The 22,250-nt window shown below is 36.9% G+C and overlaps 3 protein-coding genes and 3 pseudogenes across 6 annotated transcripts; 1 reads left to right on the plus strand and 5 right to left on the minus strand.

Annotated features, from left to right (window-relative positions):
* Window positions 1-602: 602 nt before the first annotated feature.
* Window positions 603-6,460, minus strand: LOC113112668 (RING finger protein 122-like). Of its 4 annotated transcripts, none has more exons than XM_026278432.1 (7): window positions 5,454-6,460; window positions 3,506-3,670; window positions 3,105-3,261; window positions 2,671-2,713; window positions 2,494-2,535; window positions 1,954-2,036; window positions 603-1,576 (listed from the first exon to the last, which is right to left on the minus strand). In XM_026278432.1, exons 3-7 carry the CDS (start codon window positions 3,212-3,214, stop codon window positions 1,456-1,458), a joined length of 399 nt encoding a protein of 132 aa, XP_026134217.1. In that variant the 5' UTR covers window positions 3,215-3,261; window positions 3,506-3,670; window positions 5,454-6,460; the 3' UTR covers window positions 603-1,455. The 4 variants fall into 4 exon arrangements, with proteins under 4 accessions (XP_026134217.1, XP_026134216.1, XP_026134218.1 ...); XM_026278431.1 differs by lacking the exon at window positions 3,506-3,670 and having other exon boundaries at window positions 5,454-5,972; window positions 6,072-6,457; XM_026278433.1 differs by lacking the exon at window positions 3,506-3,670 and having other exon boundaries at window positions 6,072-6,460.
* A 756-nt stretch (window positions 6,461-7,216) lies between these two features.
* Window positions 7,217-9,569, minus strand: LOC113113173 (calcium homeostasis modulator protein 2-like). Its single transcript, XM_026279346.1, has 2 exons — window positions 8,843-9,569; window positions 7,217-8,504 (listed from the first exon to the last, which is right to left on the minus strand). Exons 1-2 carry the CDS (start codon window positions 9,386-9,388, stop codon window positions 8,121-8,123), a joined length of 930 nt encoding a protein of 309 aa, XP_026135131.1. The 5' UTR covers window positions 9,389-9,569; the 3' UTR covers window positions 7,217-8,120.
* Window positions 9,570-11,707: 2,138 nt separating this feature from the next.
* Window positions 11,708-14,906, minus strand: LOC113113246 (calcium homeostasis modulator protein 2-like; annotated as a pseudogene).
* A 1,513-nt stretch (window positions 14,907-16,419) lies between these two features.
* Window positions 16,420-18,499, minus strand: LOC113113174 (calcium homeostasis modulator protein 1-like). The gene is made up of 2 exons (XM_026279348.1): window positions 17,854-18,499; window positions 16,420-17,315 (listed from the first exon to the last, which is right to left on the minus strand). The coding sequence occupies exons 1-2, from the start codon at window positions 18,400-18,402 to the stop codon at window positions 16,812-16,814; spliced, it is 1,053 nt and encodes a 350-aa protein (XP_026135133.1). The 5' UTR covers window positions 18,403-18,499; the 3' UTR covers window positions 16,420-16,811.
* A 678-nt stretch (window positions 18,500-19,177) lies between these two features.
* On the minus strand, window positions 19,178-20,758 carry LOC113113175 (calcium homeostasis modulator protein 3-like; annotated as a pseudogene).
* Window positions 20,759-21,442: 684 nt separating this feature from the next.
* Window positions 21,443-22,250, plus strand: part of LOC113113247 (regulating synaptic membrane exocytosis protein 1-like) — a 4,984-nt pseudogene continuing 4,176 nt past the window's right edge.

The raw sequence follows: 22,250 nt of genomic DNA on the forward strand, positions 1-22,250 counted from the left end.
GCATTAGAAATATATCTTCGTTAATGTTCCCTCTGAATACAACAACTGCCATATATATAAACAGATTTTATTTTTATGTTTTTGAAAGAAATTGCTTAGGCTCACCAAAGTGTTACTTGCTTAATCAAAAATGCAGTAAAATATTCTTACAATTCAGAGTAATAGTTTTCTATTTTCATACATTTAAAAAGTATTTTATTCCTGTGATGACAAAGCTGAATTTTTAGCAGCCATAACTGCAGTCTTCGGTGCCACACAATCCACTTTTGTTCAATTTAAATAAATAGTAGCTAAGTACTAAAAAAAATGAAATAAAAGTACTGATTTTTTTTTTTTTTTATCTTACCGACCCTACACTTTTGAACAATAGTGTGTGTGTGTGTGTATATATATATATATATATATATATATATTGGTTTTTTTTTTTTAATTTATTTATTTATTTATTTTTTTTTCAGATGACCTTACTGAAACATGCTGATCATTTTTTCAAATTAGCCATCTAAAATGTTTTGCTAACATTGCTAATAATCTGAAATAAAGATGTTTTCTATTTATGGGAATGTGTATTATTTTACATTGTGAATGAACACAAAAACTGGTTCCATCATAACTTTTATTGTGAGCAATATACAGTACAAAACAGTAAAAGGGATAGTTCACCAAAAACTGAAAATTCTGTCATCATTTACTAACCCTCATGTCGTTCAAAACCTGTCGGAGTTGGTTTCTCATGTTGAACATGTTGAAGAAGATATTTTGAAGATTGCTGGTAATCAAACAGTTGGTGGTTGCCATTGACTTCCATAGTATTTTTTTCCTGAACCATCCCTTTAACATAAATTAGGCAGAATATCATCCAATCTGACCCTGAGGGTTCTACATTACAGTGTGGGTTCTCCTTATCAAGGCCATGAGCTCTCTCAAGCTCACAAAACACCTACGTGACTCAAAATAAACACATTTCTGAGTGTCAAACATCAAAATATTGGCAAGAGTATTATACGATGAGCTCACAGATCCTTAAGGTCAGCCAGTGAACTGCTCCTCACTTTGGATTCTGTAACTGGGTCTTCCTAAACATGACTCTTAATGGTAGTAATAGTTACCACAGTCTATCTTAGAGGACTTCTGTAAATTCACATATATTGCACAGTGTCCGTTCAGACTGTTTTGTGCAACTGTCCTGGTCTGAATATTTGTCTGTTTGGAGTCCACAAGTGATCAATTTATCTTGCTGCAAGCTACATTATGACCAAGAACACGGCACATCAGTTCAGTTCTACTGGGAAAATCCCAAACCCATCTATGCAGGAGAAATCTGCAGATTGCTGGACAGGGACGGTTGTTGTTAATTTGGGACTAGACCGCCCACCCCAGTAGTGTAATATTTCTAATGCTGTTCTTAGATGTATGAGAGCCCGCCTATCTCTGAGCTGTGTCACCCCTCTTCTGTCACACGTCCAGGGGGTTCTGGGGCCCCTCGGTCCCCTGCGGAGGGTCTGGCTGGAGCCTGCAGATGGGCTTGTTGCACATGGGACAGACGCTGCGAATTTCCAGCCATTTCACCAGACACCTTAGCAGGAGATAAAGTGAAAAGAGGAGAGAAGGGTCTGTTATGAAGCAGCTATAGACTCGTCACAAGTTGACAGGCTGAAACTGCAAGATGTTTTTGAAAAACAAAAGTCTGACAGATGTTACTCAAGGTTAATACTCATATTTAAGTTGCAATGCCTTGACAGCTTAATTTGTGGTTCTTGTTTTAGTGCCTCTATTAGCATTCTGTGTGTCAGGAATATACATGCTTGAATGTTCTTAAAGGCATTTTTGTTTTAAATGTTCATACTGTAAAATAATCAATCAGTGTTTACAGAATTCTAATGTATTATTTTCAGAATTCAGAAACATAATGAGAAAGGCTGGGTAGTGTCACAAGATGGTGAAAGATCTTACTTTTTGTGAAATGCATGAGAACAGGGGCAAACCCCTAGTTCATCCCGGCTTCGAAACTCTTCCAGGCAAACTGCACAGGTCTGCTGCAAAGTGAACAGAGACAGTCAGAGGCTTTCGGTTCATGTATATTTACTAGTTAATTTATATTTTATTGAATTATTTTTATTTTCTTATTTAAAAAATTGTAATAGTTCCAACCATTGTTAATACAATAATGCAGATATTTGGCTAAAATTGTAAATTCTTACTCACTCTGTCATCCCAAACCTTGTTGGAACAAAACAAAAAAAATAAATATTATGCAGCAGAATGTTCAAGCTGCTTTTTTTATAAAAGGAATATGAGAGTTGATGTTAGAACTGTTTTACTTTTATTAAATAAAGGACGGAATCAGCTTGGTTATTCAGCCTGAAATGCTGTTTTGTGATAAACGGAAGAAAGTAAGTCACACAAGTTTAAAATAACATGAGTGAGTAAATTATAGAAATGCCAGATTTTACATTAGAGTGAACTAAAGGTATTTTTTTGGTAGTTCCTTACTCCAAGAAGACTCAATTTTTTCCCTGGACCTTTTAGAATGACCTGTAAGAAAAAAAGGTGTTTAATTATTAATATTATTTATAATTACTATATGCATCTGTGAGTGTGTTTATACACAGACACACACACACACACATATATATATAACAAATATATATTAAAAAATACATAAATTACTTCATTATATCCATATTGTTCTTGTGTGCCCTGTCTCCTCAATCTGTGAAATATATAAAAATAAGGCATACATTAAAAATTAAAAATAAATCTGTTTACCTTCACATTCTTTCACTACAGCAGTTTAATGTTCTGTAATATACGGATTGCACTGTATTAATGCATTCAGGTTTTCACATTTATTTATTAATTTATTTTCCTTCATTTTAAATTTAATTTTTATTTTTCTAGTTTTTTTCCTTTTTCATCATTTCAAATGGACTTTTAGTAAATTTTTTTACTTTATTATGCCTATGGAAAGGACAATGAATTACCATATGAAATAAAATACTACATAAATACACTTGCCATGTGATGTTTAATACAGCTGTTTACTGTATCTTCATTTTGTGAAGATATCCACAACACTTTCACTGTTATATAGTTTATGATACCTGAACAGGTAGCAACAGAAGATCATGCTCAACATGAAAATGAAGAGGCCTATTCCAAGAATGATGACATAGACATTGAGTGGAAGACGGCCGGTGATCTCTGAGGTCATTTTGCAGAAACTGTCTGTAATCTGTTAGTCTGCGTCACACAGGCATGCTGCAAGAGAACAAAGAAAACCATGGATTTTGGTCAAAAATATTTGTTAGTGGTGGGAGTCATGGGAACTCATGACTGTTTAGCTTTTATTTTTGCTCATCCTTTTTTTTATCAGTAAAATAAATAAAAAATGATATGTAATAAAAGCATATACATTGATTATCAGTATCACTCATACAACATAAATCTGTTAGGTGAGTGGGTCGCATATTTCTTTCTTTCGGACCCTTGAAAGACAACTCACATCACTGTGATTATCAAGTGTACTCTTCTCAGTGGCCCCTGCATGCATATTGCATACTGTGAGCCTGCAGACTGTCCTCGTGTTTCTCAACTCAATGTAACACTGCTCTCAATGTTGGACCTCGCTGAGCAGCATGAACTTTTCACTGTAATACATCTTTTAAAACTGAAAAACAAGAGATGTCACAAGTGGTGTCGGGTGATGTGTTCAACAGATAAGTGCAATAGTTTTTGTTTTAAAGTTCATTAGTTACTGTACAGTTTATTGAAGGTTATTATAAATGGCACCTATAGGTTCTGTCTCTCATAAAAGTTAGGAGTGTAAAATTCAACAGTATTATGTCAATGCATTTACTATGGCTGTTACAGTAATATGCACATACAAAATTTAAAAGAATTTTCATTCAATGTATTACAGGCAATTTGATGCAACCATCTTTTCGTCTTTGTGGTGATGGAAAAAACTTGTCAAAATCATCTTGTGTTTTTATTAATTGAAATAGCTAGATGTTTATTTACTTAATCACATCTTGAAGAAGTCTTCCAAAACCCCCAAAATAAGTGTACCATGTTAACTTTTAAATTCAAGCTAATTTATCACACATGGGAGAATTTCCTGAGCAGTGAACATATACAGTAGGCTAAACCATTGTTGTCTATCCTAAGACAATACATGTAAATAACAACACAAACCCAGTCAGCATGATGTTACAAGGCTTTTAGTTGTATCCAAAACGAATCAATTGTCTATATAATTTGGTAGAATCAATATTCCTCTTGGGCTCTCTGAAAATATGAATGTTTTCAGAATGTCGGTCAGTATTTTCAAGCTGCCATTAGACCCAAACACTGTTAGCATAAAGAACAGACATCCTCACTTCATTTCACTGTGTTTGCAGATTAAACAAAAGCAGACAAGAAACGCTCCATTGTGCTGAAGCACAATGGCAGAAGAAAAGAAAGGATGTTATTGTGCTTGGCAAAAAAAAAAAAAAAAAAAAAAAAAAAATTATTAAACTACATTTAAAAATGATATATAGCTTTATATCAAACCACTACTCTTAAATATGATTTAATAAATAAAAAGTTTATTTATTTTAGTCCAGTCTGCTGTTACCCATAAAGATGTCAAGAAAAAGGAAAAGGTTAACAGACCATACAATTTAACTATATCAATCAACTACAATTTTCAAATGCTTCAGAAAACAGAAACAACTGCTTGTGGTCCATTAGTTCCTGATGGAGAGACAATGTACTAACAATGGCTAACAATGATTTAAACAGTATTTAGAGTTATAAATTCTGTGTCAGAGTTATAAATTCTGTGTCAGAATTTCAAGCCTTTTAAATGCAAGTAATGGATAATATCTTATTATTCAACCATTTCATTATACATTGTTCTTACTGTATAGAGATTAGCATTTTCAAAAGGGAGATCAAGAGAGTGTTTGGCAAAGAGAGTGAAGCTTGGCCAATTGTCTGTGCAGAAAGTGGTGCACCCTTTCTGTCATAAAGCCACCATCTGGTCTGTCTGTGCGGGGTTGAGGGGGAGGCAAGAGAAGTAAAAGCCTCACCAACCCAAGCAGGAAGCACTATTTGGGGGGGAAACAATAATAACTGACCTTGGAATCGAATGGTGCCAAACGATCACAAAATAGTGTGTCTAACACAATAGATACAGACAGAAAGTTTGTCTCTCTAGGTTGCACACAAGTTCAGGTCTTAGAAGAGAGTGTGGCAATCAGAAGAAAGGTAAAAAGGCTTGGGTTTTTGGGTGAAGGGGTTGGTGTTAGTAATATAAAGAGGATTTTAGTTCATTATTGGTAGAAAACCAGTGGGAGGGTCTGGGGCTCTGTGAATAACACATGATTAGGGAGCTGGCCAGACTATGTAGCCACTAGAAATGAAAGGAAGAAGAGTAAGAGGAGGGGGTTATGATTCATACTCACCGTTACACCACTGGAGAGGTGCTAGATTGCTCCAAATGATCCAGTAACTTGTGTCCAAAGAGACAGTGCTGAAATCCCCTCACTCAAAACCAGATGAATAATACAAGTTTTACACTCCCAAATCTCCTAGCACAAAAACAAGGCTTAAGAATCTTCAGCGCCTCTGGTTAACACATTCTGATCACCCAGCAGCTCCTTACAAGTGCACGGAGGAAGGCAGGACGATTTTGTATTTTCTTTGTGTTGAAATATTTACAAAGACAAGTCAGTCATTGTTAAAACCGGTGTCAACACGGGAACAAACCAACACCTACTTCTTGGTATCTAGGTTTTGCTCAACCACAGGCAAGTTAAAAGAACACAGAGCACTCTTTTTTTCCAAAATCATGATTCAAAAACAAGCAGCAGCACAGAATATGAAAGATTGGCAATGTGTCTTTAACACAAACAATGGATTCCCATCAACCTCCGCTTGACCTGAAGTTGTTGTCACTGGCTTTCTTCTTTTTTTTTATCTCTCTGTAGAGTCACGATAACAAAACAGCGAGAGAGAGAATGTGCATCACAGAGAGTCACAGAATTCTTTGTCTGTCTTCAAAACACTGTCACAAGGCTCACCCCTTCTTGCCGTCAGCCACTTTCCTCTAGTCTTCTCCCTCAAGATTATCGACCTCAACGTTACACTCAAGCGTTTTCCTCGGTAACAAAGGAAGAGGAAGAGCGGTGGCACACAGCCGTCAGAGCGAGAGCTTGTGAATGCAGCCCATTCAACGCTGGGTCTTTCTCATACCATCTGGTCTGGCTTCTCCGCTGCAAAGACACAAAGGATAAAATGCATTTCCCAGACAAAGTGATGAGATTCCTGTGCGTTTCCTGTCGCCTTTTCCAGTAGCCCTGCCTCCACATAATGGTGCCGATGACTTCTCTCCTGCTCAGTTTGTAAACAGATCTCAGCTCATGTGATTCGCTGTCTGGATCACAGCTCTCCTTTCACCCGCCCCCTCCTCGCTCTCCCCCGCTCCCTTTCTATTCTGTGCGCCCTCTCTTCATACTTCTTCTCTCCAGCTGAAAGCTATTAGGAGGTGACAGTGGCCAGGCGAGCAGACAGGCAGGCCGAGTCAGACTCTCCCTGATGAGTCTGTGAAAGACAAGGGTGGGAGGGGAATGAAGGCTGATTCACTTTGCTTGACTGGTAGTCACGAAAACAGCAAGCGACTACAGAGGGAAAACAATGAGAGCGTGGAGCAAGAGAGAAAAAATCGAATAGAATAGAATAGAATCTCAGGAGGATACTCTTAGAGCAACCCCACCGTAAAAAAAAAAAAAAACGCCAGTCATTTTGTCACTGCAAAAGTAAATAAAAAAACACAGCTAATTACAGTTTTAGTTAACAGGTTTACTGGTTTTTTAATTCATGTTCGGACAGAAAATATACTGCTGATTCATGTTGCGCATTATCAGTGTGTTATGTAAAAGGTGCTTTTGCTAAAACCCCCTGCAGATGTCAAAATAAGCTCAATTGATAACATTTGTGGCATAATGTTGACTGACAGAAATGTTTGGCCTTGTTGTCTTTAATAAAAAGAAGGGGAAAAAATTAAAGTGAGACGGGGCAAAATTTTGGGTGATTTAAAATAAATGTGGAGCTTATAAATTTATGAAACGACTTTTATTAGAATTTATTTATTTATTTATTAGAACTCAATTCTTATTAGAAATTCATTGGTTTTGAGTATTATTTATGCTTAAAGGTGTTCAAATGGCAATGCAGTTTATGGCAATGCAGTCATGCCAATGAAGTTGCAAGATTGTATATAACTTTACACAGAAAAGCAATAAGCAATTTTCAAAAATGAAATCTTTGTAAATTTGCTTCCAATGCACTGGATGTACACCCAGCAACTGTGAAGCACCAAATCTTTCTCAGCTTCAGATAACTGAGCCCATAATCCGATATCTTGAAAGGATTCACTTCATCTAATTAACAACCCCTCTGACAATTTTATTAATAAAATTATTAACAATTTTATTTAAACAATACTTCTTTAATTCCTTTAATTGTAGACAGAATTACAAATTGTGTGCTTGCATCTGTTTGGAGATGCAATGGTTTCATACTGTATGTGATGCTAATTTAGTTTTTTTTTAGCTCATTCTGCATAAAAACATCTGCTAACTCTCTTAAATGTAAAAAAAAAATAATAATAATAATAATAATAATTAGATGTCAGTAGTAGTTAATAATGCCATTTAAACAATTCTTCCCATCTTTATGGAAAAGCGTACTTTTCAGTGTGTTGTATTATACCAAATATGTTCTAGCAAGCATTATTATTAATTCATTAGACACTAATTAGTCAGATACACTTAATGCTTTGCAAAGTATAACAAGAGGTCATCTCAACCCGAGAGTACATCATGTCTCTTAAAAGAGATGCTAAATAGTTAATTGTGTGTTATCAAAATATTACAATTTGAGCTGCCAATCACCTCTCTAGAAAGAAAGAAACCGAACAATCTGAATTACAGGCTTCAGTGCTAAATATAAACACAACAGTCAAGCATGTTTACCATGAAGAAGGAACAACAACAAACAATAAAAACAATTAAAAAAATTATGTATGAATGTATGAATAATGAAGAATATATCAAATGTTTTCCATTTGCCTAACAGTTGTTCTCCTTTGTATACATGTCCCATTTGTTTAAGCGGCTGTAGATGGGAGTGTCATCAGTCTCTCTGTACATGTAAACCCCTGTGACGCGGTTCCACTCCATTCTGGGAATGATGCTCTTGATTCCCTCACAGTCTTCTAGGAGTTGCTTCTCTTTATCTTCCAAGGCCGCAAAGCCAAAGAAGTTCTTGACACATTCAGCAGCAAGGTATTTAGCATGTACTTCAGCTGTACGCTGGAAAAGAGCTTGTTCGCTGGAACGATACTGGGACCAGTACACCTCCTGCTGATAGCCAAGGGTAGAGCAGCAGTGTTTCAGACAGAGGAGCAGAAAGACAGCGAGGGAGACGATTCCCACCAGCATCCAGCCTAACAACTAGATAGAGAAAATCTGAATCAGAATCAGAATCAGCTTAATACGCCGAGGAATTTGTTGTGTTTTTTAGGAGCTCTTGGTACAAACGTACATATATACTCCCATATTATGACATTGACAACAGAAATAACATTTAAATTATAATAATAATAGTGATAATGTTGTGCACATATGCAAATAAGATTTATGTACAGAATTGTGCATTATTTACATTATTTACTATAAAAGAAGAAAAAAATGAGGTTATGTATTTCATAAATTTGAGTAAATGCCCAATGAAATTAGAAGTGTATATTTAATTAAAGACAATCACAAAACTATATTAAATTGATAAATACCTGGGATTCATACTTTAGCTGGCGTTCAATCACTCTTGAGTAGTTCATAAATGGAGCGGGTACATCCTTACATGGAAATCGGGCCATTATCTCTGGAGTCTTTGTAGTAGAAGGAAAATAATCCAAAGAAGAGGGGTCTATAAACTCACTGAAAGCACAGACATACGCCTCCCCTCTCAGGAGGGAAATAACTGACCAATTGATGGGGGCAACAACTGCTCTGCCCAAAATGGAGCCCAACAGAGCAAAAGCAGCAGACAATGATAATTTCCGACATTTTCTGGTGCGGCACTCTGACACAAAGTCCCAAGTATTTCGATTCAGCATCACCCCGATGACAAAGAAAGCCAGAGCTGGTGCACCAATGGCTACCAGGCCATACAGGTAATTCTTCTTTGGTGAACACGGACAGTGAAATGCAAAAATATTGTATGCTGTCTGACTGGCTACTGTCCCTAAACCTATCAGGCCATTGAAGATCACGACATTCTTACTCTTGAAGAAGAGCCCAACGAATTTTAAGTTTTCTGAGATTATTGCAGCCATCTTGGTTTTCTCAGTGTGAATTAATGCAGGTTAAACAAAGTCTTTCTGAGAGTCTATGTAAAGTAAACCTAAAACACTAACAAAGACAGAAGACTGAAGAGTCCTCTTTTTTTATCTGACACCATCATACAGAAAAGCAGATACAGACTCTAAAAACTAGAGAAACGAAGGCAACCTGAAAAAAAAAAAATTCATTCACCTGTAAAAATAAATAAATAAATAAGAATTAGGGTAACGATTAACATCAATATTTTTTTAACTTGAGCCAATGAAAAATAAATAACTTTCCCTTAGTGATGAAAAAATATGCATGTGTACAAATCTGAATATTATGAGATATACACTCAAATTTCATGCAGAAAAGTTCTTTGAACAAAGACCCTCTGGGCAAGTATCAGCATGACACTGAGGCCAGATTAGAACCTAAAAACTATTTAGAAACAGAAAGACTTACATTCCATTGCAATAAGGTTCAAAAGGTCTTGATGAACAACCAAAAAGTTTTACAAATATGTACGAACAAATGCAGACTGCAGAAGAAGTCCTTAAAACAAAATAGTTTTCTGTAGGTAGCTTATGTTGTGTTGAAGTAGTGAGGTCTTTCCTCCGCTCTGTCCCTTGTGTGCATGCAGCACTGAATCATCAGCAGGATCTATATCTGGTTCCAGCCCCAGTGGAAAGTATGAGCATTTAACTAAAACCCCCACCTCCAAAATTTTTATATAATTTTAACTTTTTTCTCATATGATCGAATAGATATTCATTTTTAAATACAAAATTGCACAATTATAAAAATGGGCAAAAATAATGTAAAATACAATTTTAATCGCACACTAATAAGTGTCTGTTTTGACATAAAATGGACCATTAACTTGTTACACACATAAATCTGTTGACCCATCTACGTACTTGAACTTGAAATATTTAAAGGTAGTTTAATATTTGTTAGTTGTAGAACTTGCACGTAGAAACACGAAATACAAACCAAAGGTAACAATGATATGTTGACCTGTCAAGAGCAAAGCAAACTGAGTATAAAGCGTTTTGTTGCTGTCAGATCCCTCCAGGTGTTGAAAACCCTCAACGCTGTTCATTAATGTTTTTTTTTTTTTTAGTCCATTCTGGTCTTTTTAATTTTCTCAGTAATTTTCTTCTTATCTCTAGGACGGTTGACTGTGTGAACTGGTAACGGCAAAATTGTTTTATAAACGCTCCAAATTTATCGTCTATAACGCTATAATTTTCCAGCTATAAATGCGTGTACAAACTGACAGGGAAAAAAATTAATAAATCCTATCAAAAGCATTCTGATGGATAATCTAAATCTGAACTGCAGCTGATTACAAATAGTGATGTCACAAAGAACAGTGTGATATTTTTGGACAGTTATTCAGTGATATCTTTTAGGAAGCATTATTATTTTCTGCATACTGTTCTGAAAAAAATACAGCATTTGTCAACCCCTAAAGGGATAGTTCACCCAAAAATTAACATTTGATGTTTATCTGCTTACCCCCATGGCATCCAAGATGTAGGTGACTTTGTTTCTTCAGTAGAACACAAACTGAGATTTTTAACTGAAACCGTTGCAGTCTGTCAGTCTTATATTTTATGTGGATGGGAGTCACGGCTAAAACATATAATGATAATAATAATAATAATAATAATAATAATAATAATAATAATCATAAATATACACAAACAAAACCAAATTAAACCCTGGAGCCTGTGATACATTGATGTGTAAAGGCACAAAATGATCGGTCTGTGCAAGAAGCTGAACAGTATTTATATAATTTTTTACCTCTAATTTATGCAATATTTATTTTAATTTTGGGGGGGTTTGTGACAACAAACTTTTAGCTTCACACATGGCCAAATTATCCAATGGGCATTTTTTTTTTTTTTTTTTTACATTATTTACATTTTACATTTTATTTACATATTTACTACTGCCCAATAGCAATGACTCCAATCATGATGAAGTGCTTTGAGAGGTTAATCATGCACAACATTAAAACCAGCCTCCCCAACACACTTGATCCACTCCATTTTGCATAACGTCCAAACCACTCTACAAATTATGCAATTTCCTCCACCCTCCACCTGGCTCTTACCCACCTAGAAAATAAAGACTCCTATGTCAGACTGCTGTTCATTGACTTCAGCTCAGCATTCAACACAACAATACCACAACAGCTCATTAATAAACTAAATCTGCTGGGCCTTAACAATTCCCTCTGTAATTGGATCCTGGACTTTCTAACTGGAAGACTTCAGTCAGTGCATGTAAGGCACAACACCTCGAGAACTACCACACTAAGGACAGGTGCCCCACAAGGCTGTGTGCTCAGCCCGCTGTTCTTCATGCAGCTGACCCATAAATGCACTGCCAAATTCAGCTCCAACCACATCATCAAGTTTGCGGATGACACAACGGTGGTAGGTCTCCTCAACAACAGCGATGAACACACTACAGAGAAGAAGTGGCACAACTGGCTGAATGGTGATCCCTCAAAGTGGAGAAGGCAAAGGAGGTTGTTATGGACACCCCACTGACCATTGACAGCTCGACTGTAGACAGAGTCAGCAGCAGTAAATTCCTGGGGGTGCACATGATCTCACCTGGACCACCAAGACCATGACACACTTCAAGAAGACACAACAGCGGCTACACTTTCTCCACCGGCTGAAAAGAGCAAGTATCCCTCCACCCATCCTCACCACATTCTACAGAGGAACCAAAGAGAGCAGCAGCATCACTGTCTGGTACAGGAACTGTAGTGCAGCAGACCGCAAGGCCCTCCAGTGAACACAGCTGTAAAGATCATCAGTGCACCTCTGTCCTCCATCCTGGACATTTTCCTCACACAATGTTCCAGCAAAGCCAACAGTATCATGAAGGACCCCACCCATCCCTCCCACAATCTCTTCCAGCTCCTGACATCAGGAAGACGGTACCAGAGCATCAGAGCCCACTCCGCCAGACTGCTCAACAGCTTTTCCCCCCAGGCTGTGAGAGCCCTGAACTCAAAATCACCCTGCCCTCCTCTGACACACCCCACAAACCCCCTACCTCCCGCCCAACCTTACCACAACAGGAAAAACTGTCTGAAACAACTTTTTGGGTTTAATTCAAATCTATTTTGCGCAGTTCTCCTCTATGCGCACTATACACTTTTCACACAAACTGATGTACATACATAATCCCCAAAAAGACTAAGTAATATTTGTTTACATGCTTATGCACTACAAATCATCTTGCACTGTTCCCCTAGCTGCTTGACTTACGATGTTTCTCTTTGCACATGTACAGTATTATGTGAAGCATTTAAAGTGTTATTTCTTTTTCTTTTAAAGTTTTTGTATAGGTAAACATTTGTATATAGTATATTCATATTCAAAATATGTCAGTAGGTTAGTTGTGAATAGTTTTATACTGTTTTCTTTTATTGTCATATGACTGTATTTATGTAGCACCGTGGTCATGTTAGGCATGACATTTCGTTCCACTATATGTCCCCACATGTAGCGGAATGACAATAAAGCTCAACTTGACTTGACTTGACTTGATTGAGCTATGTGCTTCCAAAATTGATGTTCAACAGAGATAACATTTAGTAGGCATATGAGCTTTAAACATTTGTTTATTTTTTCTCAGAAAAATTATGAGATTTTTTAAAGAAGAACTATTTTGCATTAGAAATAAAAAAAACAATTATAAACCTTTTTTTACTTTATTTACATAACAATAATTTATGTAACAATACATATTTTTAAAATTATTTTCTTTATGGTCTGTGTGGCACACATTTCTTGGGTGTTTCTTGATGTCAAAGACATTCGTTTTGGTTGTGTAGAATTGTTCATGAATTAGACACTAATTTGTCAGACTCATGGGATAAAATGTCCATTTTTTTGTCAGCTGCTTAAAGGTGCTGTAGGGAACTTTTGTAAAAAAAAATATTTTTTACATATTTATTAAACCTGTCATTATGTCCTGACAGTAGAATATGAGACAGATAATCTGTGAAAAAAATCAAGCTCCTCTGGCTCCTCCCAGTGGTCCTATTGCCATTTGCAGAAAGTCATCCGCTCCCGGTAAAAAATAACCAATCAGAGCTGCGGTCCGTAACTTTGTTTGTGTTCAAAATATAGAAAAATGTACATAATAAGCGAGTACACCATGAATCCATTTTCCAAACCGTGTTTTTGGCTTGTCCTGAATCACTAGGGTGCACCTATAATAAGTGTTTATATTCAGACTATTTTAGATTGCTTCGGGGTACCGCGGTGGAATAACCCAGTACCTTTGTGATTCTTCATAGACATAAACAGAGAGAAGTAGTTCCGGCTACGATGTTCTTCCGCAAGACGCAAGCAGTTCTGTTTATTAACCGCTAGAGCGTCAAAAGTTCCCTACCGCAGCTTTAACAGTCATGGTTATTTATATACATGTCCCATTTGTTTAAGTGGCTGTAGATGGGAGTGTCATCAGTCTCTCTGTACATGTAAACCCTGTGACGCGGTTCCACTCCATTCTGGGGATGATGTTCTTGATTACCTCGCAGTGTGCTTCTCTTTATTTTCCAAGGCCACAAAGCCAAAGAAACTCTTGACATTTTCAGCTGCATAGAATTTAGCATGTACTTCAGCTGTAAGATGGAAAAGAGCTTGTTTGGGGACTTGTTGTACTGGGACCAGTACACCTCCTGATGATATCCAAGAGAAGAAAAGCTATTTTTCAGACAGAGGAGCACAAAGATAGAGAGAGAGATGATTCCCACAGGCAACCAGCCCGAAAGCTTGATGAAAAAAAAAAAAAAAGGTTGTGCATCAGAAGTGTTCAAACAATTAAGCAATTGAACAACATTATAAAAAGTGACAAGTACCTGGTATTCGTACTTTAACTGGCCTTCAACCTCTCCTGAGTAGTTCATATATGAAGTAGGTACATCTTTGCATGGAAACCGGGCCATGATCTCTGGACCAGGTGTAGTTGAAAAGAAGCCATCCAAAGATGAGGGGTTCATGAACTCACTGGAATCACAGACATATATGCCTCCCCACTCAGTGGGGAATTTACAGTAACAGGAGCAACAACTGCTAATTTCCTGCATCTTCTGGTCCGTCACTGACAGTGTCCAAGATATTTTGATTCAGCATCACCCTGATGACAAAGAAAGCCAGGGCTGGTACACCAATGGCAGTCAGTCCGTACAGGTAATTCATGGACATGAACAGTGAAAAGCTAAGATGTAATATGCTGTCTGACCAACCACTGTTCCTAAACCAATGAGGCCACTGAAGACCATAACATCCTGACTCTTGAAGTAAGCTGTATTCTGAGAGCAAAGTAGACATCTTATTTTGATATAGGCGTGTTTCTCTGTCTTAGTTTCTTTTCGCTGATGAAGATTACTGTCTCTGGAAATTTAACCTTAAACCTCACAAAGACAGATATAAGTCCTTTGACACATTTATACATGAAAAGAAGGGCAAACAGAAACAGCTTCATTATGCTATTTCTAGATCAATAAATGCATACTTTCATTTCATATAAAAGCAGCTGATTGGGCAAAGTTTCCTCAAACCTCAATGTGCCACTCAAAATAATTACCGAAAACCAAATATTAGCTCAAAAATCTAATAAATTCTGAAATAAAGACTTACATTTCATTGGCAGGGAGTAGAAATGGTCTTCCTGAACATCCACAAAAGTTTTTAAATTATGTACAATCAGAAGCAGATTGTAAAAACAAAACAAAACAAAAAAACTGTCTGCATACAGCTGTATTTTCTGTCTGTTATGTACGTAAAGCAGTGAATAACCAACAGCAATTACAATGGTTTTGGCCCCAGTGGAACTAAGCATTTAACTAAAACAGGTTGGGCTAAAGTATTTTTTTTTAAGCATCTCTCTCTCTCTACATATAAATGTCATCCAACTCATTCTTCAAAATAAATTGCTTCCTGAGATCCAGAAAAATAGATATGACAGTGGTTCCTAAGTTCCAGTTATTTTTATTTTGCACGTCTCAATTATCTGACACTCCTTTGCAGATCTTTTAATTAAAATAGGTGTGTTTAATAAGGGAGACATACAAAATTGGAGCACTGAAGTGCACATAACATCTCAGAATAAAGAGATCGTCTCGGAAACCACAATGTGATGAAACAGATTCCCCATGGCAGGTCACAGGAGAGCCACACAGAAAAGTGAGTTCTGAAGTGACACCCATTGTGGTTCACATTCACAACCTTTCTGACTACATCCACTGCATCCAATGTCCAAAACAATATTCAAAGCCAATTTACAGAAATTGGGATAGTGTCCATACATTAAAACAAGCAACTAATTATAGTTACAAATTTAAATAATTATTTTAGAATTCCCCAAATTTAGGAGTTAATCAAATAAGAAATATATTGATTTTTATTTGATTAATCTTATTCCAAAGTTATTTTTGTCTTATTTTAAATCATTTTTAATTAATCTTGAGGCCCTCTTGAAAGTTTGCTGAGGCTCTCTATAGGGCCCTGGACCCCTGGCCGAGAGCCACTGCTTTGAGATATCCTAAAATCAGATAAAATATTTTTTATGTAACTAAGTTATAATAAATACTGCTGCTTTAAACTGAAGAGCGTACCTAAATTACGTATTACTTTTTTTTTCTCGAGTGAAACGGGCCCTACTGTAAACTCAGCAGTTAAGCCTAAGCAAGCTATACAGTTTCAAATGCTGCGGCAGGTTCTGTTGGACAATAACATTGTCTGTGACTGAGTAACATCATTTAGGAAGTGGTAAACTACATTGATCCTTTAGTAGCCAACTTGTCATTAGTGGGCGGGGCTAAACATAGATATGTACAGGTAGATGCCTCATTCGACAGCCCCAAGCACGTAGATGCGTGCCAATGTTAATGGACAACGTGACGTCATTCACCATAAATATTAGAAGATGCTACAATCCTCATTTCCTCAGTTACTAATGAAATATCTACGTATACATATCTATAGGGCTAAATACCGTGAAAAAATACCTCCGGAGTGATGTTAACACATGCTGATATGTCCTTGATATGACTGATGACATTAACAGCCCCCTCCTTAATTTAAATTTAGCTATAGCCTACCTTAATTTTAGTAAAGCTTAATTTGTTACATAGAAAAAAAGAGTGGCATTCATTATTAACATCGTCGTCATAGCTATTATTATTGTCATTGTCACACCTGCGTGTTGCTTTTATCACATAAAAGCCCATTATATCCTATTATGTATTCATGGTAGGCCTAACAAACAACTTATGATTAGCGACTTATGAGTCCCAGGCGGATATACAATAAGAAAGGGCATGCAATAAATAGAAACGAGATCTTAACAGTGATTACTGCAATACCACTTCATTCGATTCAGGCGAAGTCAGACTTTGGAGTAGTAAGCCACAGCTGTCGTTTTCACAGGTGTGTGATGGTTGCACTCTTTTGAGAGGCTGAGTGTATCCAAGTGCGCATGTCCATTCATATCTTCAGGGCGCTTGGTCAGCATCAGTGCGGGTTTACAAAGATGCCAGTTCCAAAGGACTTTATTCATATCTTCTTCTTTACGGATCCCAAGAAGCTTCTCCTCGTCACTCTTCTGTTTTTCCCCATCATCATCGTCTTTTTTACCTTTCCCTTTCTTTGTGGGTAACTGGGATTGTGGAACGATTTCCCCACTGACGCTCTCGAAGTATTGCTGTATGCAGACCTTAGCGAAGCCCTTGGCGTGCTCTTTACACGTTTCGTCAAATAGTTTGCGCTCTGTATCAATGTAATGCGACCAATATTTGGTTTTAAGAAAAGCGGCTTGGGTAAAACAAGGCCTTATCGCCCTTATCAAGAAGGCTACTATAGTTATTACCATTAAAAAGCTCCATCCACAGGCCTAAAGAAAGAAAGAAAGAAACATCGCAAAAGATTAATTTAAAAACAAAACAATAGGCTATCTACTGTAGTTGTGGCCTATATAGGCTATGCATATATTTTATATAATAGTCCAGTTTTATACAGTTTCCATAGGCCTACATAATTTATTTTATACTTTGAAATCCCTGGCCTATATAATTTACCTGTGTGTGTAATTAATCATGGACTGTCTTTTTGTATAATTATGAAAACCTGTTTTTAAAACTTACAAACATATTTGTTTCTAGTGCGTCAACTGAAGCCTCAGGCTAAGCGTATGAATACTTAATGAGGTAAGCACTAAAGCGGTTAATGATTGGTTGTCTATTGATAAACAACTTTAGCAACGCATCGCTTCACGCTGTATAGCCTACCTTTACAAAATAATTAACATAATTAATAATAACCCATATGCGCAGTCTTTCAGAATTAGCCTACTTTTGCAAAATTGCTTTACCCAGCGTTAATAGTGGGCTAATAAGTAAGATAATTTAGGAAAGTTTTTTTTTTGTCATTACCTGTGAAAAACAGCGAATATACCTAGTGGCCGCATCTATGGAAATAATTTCATGTCCATCAAATACGTCTTCGCATGGAATCCTTGCTTGAAATTTCACAAGCTCCTTTTTGGATAAGATTGGATAGCTCTCGTTGAGGAACTCGGATAAATCAGCGGTGGCGCTGAAAGCACAAAGAAAGCTCTTGCCATCCATTAAAGTCACGGCGACCCACACTACCGGAGCGATGAGAGCGCGCTGCGTCATGGAGCTGAACATGTAGCGCAAAACCGCCGGATCCTTCCTGCGTTTACCAACCGGTCTCTTCCATTCTTCAGTTAACACTGATATATTGTTGTTGAGTACATATCCAAGTAAAAAGAACCATATTGGCGGAACAATTAGAATACCGATTCCATACGCATAATTGTAGTCTGGAAGACAAGGACAGGTGAACTCAAAAGAGGAATACATCTGAGCACTTGCCAGAGCCATGATCCCACAGATGCCATTCATGAACGACTCTTGGTTGGCTTGCAAAAACTGGACCATAATCCGAAACTTATCCATTTTCAAAAAGTCGGTTTAACTTTTAGAGCAAAATAGTAGATCAAAGTTTATCGAACTAGTAAAGTTGAGCAATAATAAATGATAGATCTTATTATAATCAAATACTAGCTCTGTCTTGTCAGAGAAAAAAGAAACAAGGCTGCTGGAACAGAGTTGAGTCCAAAGTGAGGAAAGGTTCATGAGGTCGCCTTCATGCATGGATGCACGTGAGTGACAGGCCCCTCCTTTAAAGTCTCCAACACATCCTCATCTAAATAGTTGGGTGTGATTTTTGTCCTGGCATTGTCCAGTGCTTAAATTGTTCACTGTCAGGCATAATACATAACTTCAAGACAAAATCTCTCTTACTCAAAAGGCGTATTAAAGGTAAAAGTACATTTCAAAACATGGACAATACAAACACAGAATGCAGTGGTCTAACTGCCATGCAGCTAAGATCATAAACATTTTTACTGCGTAATGCTAATAATAGATATACACAATATATACAGAGAACTACATACACATTTTTTTCAGGTGTTGCCGAGGTTCTGTAGTAATTTGCATGCAAGCCATATCCATGAGGTTGTTGTGTAATGTGTGGAAAGAGACATGCAAAAATACACAAACTAAATCCCAGCATATTCAAATGCACCTGCATCCAAGCACTTGAGGAAGGTTAAAACAAAGCTTTTTGAATTGACATTAATCTGATAGTAACATTACAGTTAAACAATGTTTGGGTTCTACATTCATACTAAATATGCACATGAAACATTTTCCATCCAGGCATCTTTGCCTCAAAATTATGGGGCCTGAATTATACATCCAGCTTTTTAGGCTTTTGCTTCTAAATTAACATTAATTAGTCAATTAGTTCTCAAGTTATTACAATTCTAGGGTCAATTATTTTATTCATATTTAATTAGTCACTTATTTACATTCATTCTTATTTAAGAGGTAAGATCTTTTTTCCCTCTGTTTTACATTTCAGAGAATAATGCCTTCCCATTGTGATCTTCCCAAGTGATACACACTTTGGGTTTATAGGCCATATTTGGTCACGTCCAGCTCTGGTTTGCACTCGTACCAGGTTTGCAGTAAATGATCCACCTGATCTTGTCTGGTTATACCATGCAGCTGTTCCTCTTCCTTCTCTTCATATTCATTATGGATTGTACTGGGTCTGAGTGTATTTGAAAGGGCCATTCTCACGGTCACATCTTCTTGCATACTCTCAAAGAACTGCACCACACATTTTCGGGCAAAATCTCTGGCATGAAGGACACAAGTCTCATCGAAGAGCTTCTGCTCAATGTCCAAGTAATTGCTCCAGTAGCGTGTCTGCAGAAAAGTGGCGTGATTGAAGCAAGGCTTGAGGACACGGCCCATAGCGCCCAAAAATATGAAGAAAAGGAGGATTGACCACCCTATAGCCTTAGAGAAGAAAATACATTGCACAAGAAGAATAGATGAATCTTCTGGTTATGCAAAGCATGAAAGGATTTTAACCACCTACAGATTTGCTAAAGGTCTGCTCCTGTCAACCTTGTACAGCTCAATCTTACTTGGCAGTTATCACGTCAAAAAAGATTGACATCACTGACTAAAGACAATGTAAGCACTGAAAAAATGCACGCAAAAATGGTAAATGAGTAAATGAGAATAACAGCGCACATAGCGTGAGACAGCTTTCCGGAAACTGTTGTTTTTGAAGATAACATCTTCTTTGCAAGGCACCTTAGCCATGATCTTGATCAATTCGAGGCCAGTGCTGTTTGGTATTCCTGTGAAATATTTAGGGTCTACATTCATACTAAATGCAGATGAAACATTTTCCATCCAAGAGTGTCATCAGAATCCAGACCATGGGGGCCAGAAGGGCCCGTTGCAACATTGATGACAGCAAAAATCTGGGAGAAGAATAATATACATATTTTTATATGATTAATACTAATAATAAATTAGTAATATTATTAAGCTTCAAACTTACTTCACCACTGCTGGATTTTTTGTCCTGTTGCCTAGGGGTCTTTACCCACTCTTCCATCAGCACCCCTGTATGACGATTGACTAAAACTCCCAAAAGAAACAATATAATTGGAGGCACGAACACGACCCCCAGTGAGTACATCTTGTTGTATTGTGTTCAGCAGGGGCAGTTGAAATCAAAACTCGTATACAACTTGACACTTATCAGTGACAATATTATACAGATACCATTAGAAATAGACTCAGAATTTGACTGGAAATATTGCAGAACCAACTTTAAACGATCCATTAATTAGTTTACGTTGTAGCTATAAGAGGCTGCAAATGTGTCAAATGTACTTATCTGATAATGACCGCCAACTACGTTGTTGTGCAATCTGCGCTGATCGAGTCTGAGAAAAAGACAAACGAAAAAAATTACTCACTTGACAAATTCTTAATTTTTATTTAAAAGTAATTATATGAATCACGTGAGAGACGAAAGTTTCACAAAAATGAACGTGTCTCGCAATATTAAAAAATAAAAAATATACTTGACCGGATATTTTTTCTCAATAATAACCGCATTGTTTGAACCCTCAGGAAAATAACGTAAAAAAGAAAGCTGCAAAAAGATCCTACAAACGGATGATTGCAACGGGGGTTGTAGTGTATTGCCAATGTGTAGTTGTAGACTATATGGCTGAACTTTGGTGAGACAGCGACACCGTGTGGGTTGTCGTTCGGTAGTCATCTAGTCGCAGCTGCACATTCTTAAAACCAGGGCAGAAAAAACAAGCAACGAAAAAAAATTACATGATTTTAATACTTCAACAGGCTTATGTACATATTTTACAATACGTCTTTTTATGGTGTAATTCCTTGTGCATCCATATTAACACAATAGGCTCATAATATTAACTATAAGTATATATTGTGAAAACTTTAATATTTAAAAACTTCAATACTTTAATGTTTTCACCACCCCAGGGTACGTGTTGACATGACGTTGACTCGAGAGCGGGACTTACCCACGTGCTTTTATGGAGGAGCGAAAGAGGGCCCCATGGTCACTTCCTGGATGTGAGAGATGAGGAAACAGAGGGGTAACGGTACTGAAGCGCTTTCTCTTGTGTCGGTTCAGTATGCGTTCTGGAACAATGAACAACGCTGGACTTTAACTCGTGGTTTTACAGTGTAAGTTATCATTCTGTTCTTGGTCCAAAACAAACGCGCGCGAGTAGTGACCATCTGCTGTTTCATAGATTATTCAGCTGTGATTACAATTTAAAAAGCAAGAGTTTTGTAAGCCACATGAGTTTTGTAAAACATCTTAAGACGTAAAAAAAAAAAAAAAACGCAAACTGTGCTGATTAAAAAGAGAAATTGTTAGATGCTCTGCCTTTAAGTCGTTGGTTGCGTCACTGCCTTCCATTACACTACGTATCAGTCGACCTGTTGCTGATAAACTTGCCATTGACTTCAATCATTTCAGGCACGCGTTAACAAGTGTTTCTTCTGTATTAGTGTCTATTTGTGGATTTCTCTCTGTTTAATGAGTACATTGTTGCTGTTGTTGTTGTCTAAACTCCGCCCTTTAGTGTGTGCAGAATGTTGGAATCTCTGCAGCGCCACACAAATTTCTGGAGCTCGAACATTATCAGTCATCTCATATACTCTATTTATTTTTTTTTTTTCCCACATAGACTTATTTATTTATTTATTTATTTATTTTTTTTGTCACCAAAAAATAAAATAGGCTAAATACAAAATAAAAAAATGGGCCTAAAAAACTTTGTGGCCTAAAAAAACTTTGAGCCATTTATATTTATTTTATATTCTCTATGTGGTTTGGATATAAAAAAAAATGTAAATGCAGCTTAAACACTGAAGTGTGT

Source organism: Carassius auratus, chromosome 13 (assembly GCF_003368295.1).
Source record: "Carassius auratus strain Wakin chromosome 13, ASM336829v1, whole genome shotgun sequence".
NCBI classification, from domain to species: domain Eukaryota; kingdom Metazoa; phylum Chordata; class Actinopteri; order Cypriniformes; family Cyprinidae; genus Carassius; species Carassius auratus.

What these genes read in the sequence shown, in the direction of transcription:
- LOC113113173 (XM_026279346.1), bottom strand. Translation starts at nt 9,388, where the DNA reads ATGGCTGCAATAATCTCAGAAAACTTAAAATTCGTTGGGCTCTTCTTC. An exon ending in AGCTAAAGTATGAATCCCAG is followed by an intron (nt 8,505 to 8,842) that starts GTATTTATCAAT and finishes TTCTCTATCTAG; the next exon opens with TTGTTAGGCTGGATGCTGGT.
- LOC113113174 (XM_026279348.1), bottom strand. Translation starts at nt 18,402, where the DNA reads ATGGATAAGTTTCGGATTATGGTCCAGTTTTTGCAAGCCAACCAAGAG. An exon ending in ATATTCGCTGTTTTTCACAG is followed by an intron (nt 17,316 to 17,853) that starts GTAATGACAAAA and finishes TTCTTTCTTTAG; the next exon opens with GCCTGTGGATGGAGCTTTTT.
- LOC113112668 (XM_026278433.1), bottom strand. Translation starts at nt 3,214, where the DNA reads ATGACCTCAGAGATCACCGGCCGTCTTCCACTCAATGTCTATGTCATC. An exon ending in TTCTGTTGCTACCTGTTCAG is followed by an intron (nt 2,714 to 3,104) that starts GTATCATAAACT and finishes TATATTTCACAG; the next exon opens with ATTGAGGAGACAGGGCACAC. An exon ending in TCTCATGCATTTCACAAAAA is followed by an intron (nt 1,577 to 1,953) that starts GTAAGATCTTTC and finishes TCTCCTGCTAAG; the next exon opens with GTGTCTGGTGAAATGGCTGG.